Here is a 7,413-nt window from a genome sequence, read left to right on the forward strand (position 1 = left end):
CCCTCTGCTGGACACACTTGAGAACCGTGCCAGGCTGTCAATGATTGTAGATGTTGTTGAACACATGTAATGTAACTTAATTTTGACCCGCAGTGAACATAAAGGTGATACTGTACTTTGCCATCGTTGGAACAAAAAATATGTCAATGTTGATTCTAGCAAATACATATGAACAAGTACAAACAAACATTTAGCCACAAAATTGTACAAATTATTCAGAACAAATTGAGGTAGAGATTTCCTTGATTTAGTTTGTAACTGTTTAATATGAGAGCATCAAATCTCCGATGTCTATGCTATGTTCTGGTTCTGGATGCAGATCGAACGCTGGAGTGCATAACGTTTTCAGTCTCTAAAAAAAAAAAGAATTGCATGGGAAACATATACATCAAAGCATAAACCATAAGATAACAGTAGCCCACTAAAATCCACAAATGTGGCTTGTGTAATGGTTCAAATTGTGGTCAGTCCCTTCACATAGAACATATGTAACAACGTATTGACAAAGTATAGAAATAAACTAAAAGGAACATAAAGTTTTGTTTAAAGGATCTTCAGAAGGAAAGGTTTGGATATAGATATATGTAGCTTTCAGGTATGTACATATTCAACAAATTGTTACACTTGTTAAACTTAAATAATACAATGCTAATTTCCTTTATTGAAGCTGGGTTGACACACTAACCTGTCTCAGTGTTCCCGGGGTTACAGCCATACGATAGATAATCCACAGAGGAGTCAGGAGAACTGAAGACAAAGCAAGAACCATCCCAATGGCAAAGCCCCACCAAGGGTACTCGTAGGTGTTGTTGTATTTCAGCGGGGTGAACTTGACCAGAGAGAATATCAGTGTTCCCTGTCACAAAACAAGTGGAATAAATGGATATATAAATATATTTATGTTATTGTCATTGTGATATTTTTCCGGTGAATGTCTTAAATTTGTCTTTACGACTAACAGATACAACAATAGTCAATACATTTACTTACAACACAGAGACATGGTGTGATGAACTTCCAACAATATTTCATAAGCGATGAGGGGTAGTAGCCAATCATTTCCTTTATATTGTCATAATAACGATCAGCACCTTGTAGTCTGTGAAGCTGACAATTGAGCGGCCCGACCAAGCAAGGAGGCAGAGGCAGAACGTCCACAAATACAACCCGTTGTGGGCATTTATTAAAACATGAACACATTACACACAGCCTCAATCCTGCTGCTGCTGTTCACGTGAGCCCAGCCTGCAGCCACCAGGATCTCACACACACTCCCTGCCCCTAACAGACAGGGAAACAGAGCCTAAATACCCACACACACTAATCAGCAACTAGACACAGGTGAGGGGGGAGGAGACAACACCGGGCACCAGGTGCACACAATCCAGCAACAGACATAACGGGAGGGGGAACACTTTTCAAACACAAACATATAACTGAACAAAAGTACACACATACAAACCCAACTAAACGCAGTCAGCACTTGTACAATTAATGCCACTTGACGCTATGATGTATACACCCCCACATATTATTTGCACCCGGATTATTCTTAACCGCTGTCATTCTACCCCAGCATAAGCACTTTCGGAGCTCTCGCTAACTCCCCTATCTTGTCAGGCGGAGCCGAGGACCCGACCAGCTCCTGCCAGATGACATTTCAATTAATACGGTTTAATCCTTTAATAAATACTATCTCAATAATTAGTATAAATTATATAAAATGTGCAAATATGCCATGCCAAACGGTACTGTGCAATCACGCTAATAAAGTGCAAAACTGTTCACTAAAGTGCTGAGTTACCAGGCCCGAAGCCACATAGTCAGGGAGTCATTCAAGAATATGATCAAACACTGGGATTCATCTACATTACGATATAAAAGGGCAAGGTCTGATGCCTGGCCACGTGCTCATAAGGAAAAGGGGGCAGAATTTCAGCACTACTAGAGACCATTACATTCCTGAGAACAGTCTCAAGTCTTTCTTCTTTTGATCCAAGAGGAATGAAAGCTAAGTTAATGTGTAAGATAGTACTGGCCTCACAGATAGGCGGGAAATGTTCTGCCCTCCAGGCAGTTGTTCAAATGTTTTAATGGCTTTAGCAGTGCCCTCAGGTTCAATGTTGTATTGCATTAGTATGAAAAGTATACTAAAAGTAGAACCACATGTTTCAGTTGAAACAGAGATCTCAACAGATCAACATAATGTTCTCTTAATCTGTTGCAATCCTGTGAATTCATCCTTCGTAAGCATTGCCTGTAAGTAACTTGTTGTTGTTTGCAAGGTTATCGTCCAGTTTTAAAGAGTATTTGTCAGCAGTGGGTTGTTTCTTTTATGATTGACTGGTACAGTATTGGTAGTTGGGAACACATTATAATGTAACAAGTACAACATGCCTTGGTTTTATTAATTAACTGTTGTTGTTGCTAAATGTTCAGCAAGAGTCTGCATTAAACATAGAGCTAGAAAGTTACACCTTGACTCTTGAGGTCATTTGGCTTGCTGTTCAATTTAGGCAAGATAACAGCATTAAGAGGACATTTCATGCTTATGCTGAAACACCCTTCAGTGTTTATCAAACAGCTTAATAATCATAGTAATTATAATTTCCATTGATTTGAAATAGTGTACAGTATCACTGTTATTCATAATGGCATAACTTTAGGGGGTAACATTACTTCACATAAATATATGTCAGTTCTTCTTCTGATTTTCCTTGCTTAAAATGATCTTGTTGCTTACCATATATCCATCCCACACAGACGCACTCCAAAATGGCAAAAATCATGAATGGTATTCCACTGCAAGCATAGTAATCAAACAGCAGACATACATAAAGTCCTCCCTACAGCACATGACAGAGAAGACAGAAACAGGAACACAAAAGAGATTGTTTTGTTAAATGCACAACATATTTGGCACGGAAAGAGAGACTTAATGGTGCTGTCTTTTACTCTTAATGTCATAGATTAAAAAAGTAGACTCTCACCTCAGTCAACATAAACAGGCCAATAACAAAGGAAACGCCACACATGATCAGCAGAAGTAGTTTACGTCGATGACCAATGAGAAAGAGGGATGGAAACATGTCTGATATGGCTGTCACCAGGCCTTCCAGACACACAAACTGTGGGTAAAAGATAAACGTCACATTTACATTTTCTACACTGATTATAACAATTAGGTTTCTAGCCATTCTCAGGTCTTAATTCTTTGGGAAGTGTTTTAGTCTTTCTGAATATTACCCTCATCCAAGGCAGTGCATATTCTGTCCAAGCATTTACTGCAACTCAAGCCTGATTGTTTATGTCTTTTATGTATTTGGTAACTTAGTTCATGCAGGGATTTGATTATAATTAAAGTATCAGCTGGGCTTATAACCGAAAGTTATACAATTCTGATGTACAGTATATTTTGAATACAACTGAATGTGAAAACTTTACCTCACTGTCCAGTCCAAGGAGGATAGTCATGATGAAGAAGAAGACAGCCCAGAGTTGAGGTAAAGGCATCATGGATACAGCCCGAGGGTAAGCAATGAATGCCAGGCCAGGACCTGCAAGTAGATGGCTTAGGAATTAGTACATGTATCATCTCTATATAGCAGCAGATTTGAAGGCAGGCATTAGACCAGAACCTGTTTAGTTTGTGTCTAGTGATGAGTTATTCAAACTCAAAATTGTTTAATTCTGGCCCCGTGTACACCAGCTGGTATTCAGTAGGTTGCAATCTGCAATCTGACCACGAGATGGCACTATCCTACACACTGGTCCTAAAGAAGGTGATCATATTTCAGAGTTGTGTTTACAGCAAGTTTCTGCTGCCACCAATTGCTAAAAATATCGGGTGCTGCAGGATTTGCATTTATTTTATCATGGATTCTGTTTAGGAATTAAGGAATACATTTAGTAAGTAGAGGGCCCTCATAACTGTACAGGTACAATGATTATAATGTGTCCTTGTAAATCATAATTCCAAGAACCCTGCAGCACACATTGATGTGAAATCTGGGGACCATAATCCAAGTGTTTCTTCTCACATGTTATTGTGAGACTTGAGTTTGTAAAGTCATGTATTATATTTCCTTGTTTACATCTGAAAAAAACAAAACATTTTATTCATAATTTTATATTTTTCATAGGAACACAACAAAGCTAATATACACCACAATGTTTTCCAAAAACCATCCCATACCTGATTCAGCTACTGTTGAGATGTCAACACCCAATTCATGTGACATGAAGCCAAGAACAGGGAAGACTGCAAAGCCAGCAACAAAGCTGGTTAAACCGTTCAGTGCGCACAAGGTGAAAGTGTCTCTGGAAATTAAAAAGGACGATTATGTATTTTATCCTGCATAAAATCAACCTTTTAATGCAGAAAATGTACATAGAATATAATGTTTTCCTTACTTGTAGCAGTTGTTGTATTTGCTGTAGCTTCCCATCGCTTGCAAACTGCCTTCGCAAATGCATAACGAGATTCATATCTGGCTCCCAGCATCCATCCACACCTTAAATCAGTTAAATAAGCAGTTAACCAGTTATCCATTAAATATTGATTTATATGATGTTTATAATTGTATAATATATATAACTATATTATACTATTTACCCATTACAAATTCTACCTCTGTCCCTCTCTTAAGCCAAACTTCCACTTCCGTGCAATTCTTAGAAACTCTCTAACACGTACCATTTTCCATCTTTCCTCCAGATGTCCTCAGACTTTCCCACAGGTCCCATCTGACTCCTACATCCTCTTGCTCACATGTTCCTCTTTCCCTATTACTCCCAATAGTATTTCCACCTTCTCATTGGCAGATCATCAATTTTGCTTTGTGCCTCTGGTAGACCTGAACCCTAAATTGTACCTGCTAACATGACACATTCCTGTTAATGTGTGATTGCTCAATTCTCAGCCTCTGGGCCCTGACTGCAAATACCCTGTTCCCTTTAGTTTTCAGCTGAGCCTTTATAATTGACAAAAACACTTCTGCTACTTGATCTCAGGATACAGCATGTAATCTTAGTTTTCATGTAAAATCTTGACGTCTTAGTATCAGCAATATTCAAAAAAGTCCTGTGAACCGTTGAGCGGCCCGACCAAGCAAGGAGGCAGAGGCAGAGAATTCAAATATAACCCGGTGTGGGCATTTATTCATCGCTGTGTTACAGGATACACAGCCTCAATATTGCTGCCCAGGTGAACACAGTCACCAGCCACAAGGATCTCACCCACACTACCAGCCTTCACCAAACAGGAAACACAGAGCCTAAATATACACCCACTAATCAGCAATTAGACACAGGTGAGGGGGGAGGAGACAACACAGGGCACCAGGTGAACATAATCAGGAGTAACAGAAAGAACGGGAGGGGGAACACTTTTCAAAATAAAAGACATGTGCAATATACAAAGCCCGAAGCCGTCAGTCCACAGTGACGAAGCCATCTTCGTCACATTTCCTCCTTCCTCTCCCGAAAGAGAACAGTACCTTATTCCTGCGACACTTATTGATCTTGGCCATTTTGCTCTCCTCCATGTGTCTCCACTCCGCCCGGTGTTTCTGCTTCCCCTTGTGCCGCATGGTTTCCTCAGAGGAGGGCGTGAAGTCGGAAGGAAGCTTCCCTTTCTTCCTCAACTCTTTCTCCCGCTCCTTCGCGAAGGCCTCCGTCAGGTTCTCCACGTACGCAGCCTTCTCCGCCTGCAGCGTCTTCATCACCTGCTTCTCCACCTGAGTCTGAGCGGCTGACAGGGCCTCTGCATGAGCCCTTATCTCCTCCAGCTGTTGCTGCATGACGCGCTCTCTCTCCCGACGGATCCCCTCAGCCATTTTCACCCGCTCCTCCTCCGCTAGAAAAGTATCTTCCTCGTCTTTAATTTTCTTCTCCTCTGCAAGTTTCTTCTCCTGCAGGTTTATCAGACGAGCCTCCTCCACTAAGCACATCTCCTCTTCCTTTCTCAGCATCTCCTCTTCCTGCCTCTGCAACCTGAGCTGCTCCTCTTTCTCTTCCATCAGGGAAACCTGTTCCTGTATCCGTGGAAACGACACTCCTCCCGCTTGAATCTGGCTGTCTCATACTGCAGGAATGACTTCATCATCTCCCTCAGTTCCTCCATCGTTTTCACCTCCTCACTTGGTCAATCCCACTTCTGACACCAAATGTGAAACTGACCGTTGAGCGGCCCGACCAAGCAAGGAGGTAGAGGCAGAGAATTCAAATATAACCCGGTGTGGGCATTTATTCATCGCTGTGGTACAGGATACACAGCCTCAATATTGCTGCCCAGGTGAACACAGTCACCAGCCACAAGGATCTCACCCACACTACCAGCCTTCACCAAACAGGAAACACAGAGCCTAAATACACACCCACTAATCAGCAATTAGACACAGGTGAGGGGGGAGGAGACAACACAGGGCACCAGGTGAACATAATCAGGAGTAACAGAAAGAACGGGAGGGGGAACACTTTTCAAAATAAAAGACATGTGCAATATACAAAGCCCGAAGCCGTCAGTCCACAGTGACGAAGCCATCTTCGTCACAAGTCCCATCCAGTCAATCAATATATTTTGAGTTCAGGATCTCCACTGAGATTATTTAATGTTTAAAATGTTTCCAAGTCCACTTGTTTGGCCTGTGTGCGATTTGATACTTTAAAAACATTCAACCAATTATGTCACAGCGAGGGTAAGGATGCAGGACAAAAACATTGGATATAGGAATATAAACAAAAAGCGAGCTTTTATTCAGGCGGATGGCCGGAGAAGGTGGTTTCGGGCGGACGGCCCGGGGGAAAGGCTGAGAAGCGGGTCTCGGGCGGACAGCCTGGGGGCAAGGCAGAGGCAGAGAAGGGGGTCTAATCGTGGCGGGGAAACTCTGGGGGCTGGGCAAAAGGGCGGCCATGCCCGCTTTGGGGAAACTCAAAATGCGAAGGCCGCGGCAGGCAAACTTTGGGGGCGGCTTGGAGGGCGGCGGGACCACTCTAGAGGACGGCCTGGAGCACGTTGGTACCTATCTTGAGGATGGCGGGGAAACCTTCCTGGGGGATGCAGGGACAGCCTCGGGAGCAGAGAGGAAACAAGAGCCGAGCAGCCTCAAGAGCAGAGAGGGGGCAGGAGTCGACCAGGGTGCCGACTGGATTGGAGAGGCAGCGGGATCCAGCGTCTGCAGGAACCCTGACACAACAGGAGGGGCAGAGGGAGCCGGCATCTGGGGGACCCCTGACAGAACGGAACCCAGACGGTTCCTCTTCAAAAAGTACTGTTGAGTCCATTGTGGTAAGTTCATACTGGTGAGGGTAAGGATGCAGGACCCAAATGCAGTACAACAACAGGGGAGGTGGATATAGGAATATAGACTTAAATCAAGCTTTTATTACATTATAAGCTAGTACAAAACAAAC

The 7,413-nt window shown here is 42.7% G+C and overlaps 1 protein-coding gene across 1 annotated transcript; it reads right to left on the reverse strand.

Annotated features, from left to right (window-relative positions):
- Positions 1-262: 262 nt before the first annotated feature.
- Positions 263-4,493, reverse strand: LOC117532782 (sodium- and chloride-dependent GABA transporter 2-like). The gene is made up of 8 exons (XM_034196279.1): positions 4,414-4,493; positions 4,196-4,320; positions 3,445-3,557; positions 2,991-3,128; positions 2,744-2,846; positions 991-1,091; positions 686-856; positions 263-352 (listed from the first exon to the last, which is right to left on the reverse strand). The coding sequence occupies exons 1-8, from the start codon at positions 4,446-4,448 to the stop codon at positions 263-265; spliced, it is 876 nt and encodes a 291-aa protein (XP_034052170.1). The 5' UTR covers positions 4,449-4,493.
- Between the last annotated feature and the right edge of the window lie 2,920 nt (positions 4,494-7,413).

This window comes from Gymnodraco acuticeps, unplaced genomic scaffold (assembly GCF_902827175.1).
Source record: "Gymnodraco acuticeps unplaced genomic scaffold, fGymAcu1.1, whole genome shotgun sequence".
In the NCBI taxonomy this organism is placed as follows: domain Eukaryota; kingdom Metazoa; phylum Chordata; class Actinopteri; order Perciformes; family Bathydraconidae; genus Gymnodraco; species Gymnodraco acuticeps.

What these genes read in the sequence shown, in the direction of transcription:
- LOC117532782 (XM_034196279.1), bottom strand. Translation starts at nt 4,448, where the DNA reads ATGGGAAGCTACAGCAAATACAACAACTGCTACAA. An exon ending in AAATACAACAACTGCTACAA is followed by an intron (nt 4,321 to 4,413) that starts GTAAGGAAAACA and finishes TTTAATTTCCAG; the next exon opens with AGACACTTTCACCTTGTGCG. An exon ending in TCACACCATGTCTCTGTGTT is followed by an intron (nt 857 to 990) that starts GTAAGTAAATGT and finishes GTTTTGTGACAG; the next exon opens with GGAACACTGATATTCTCTCT.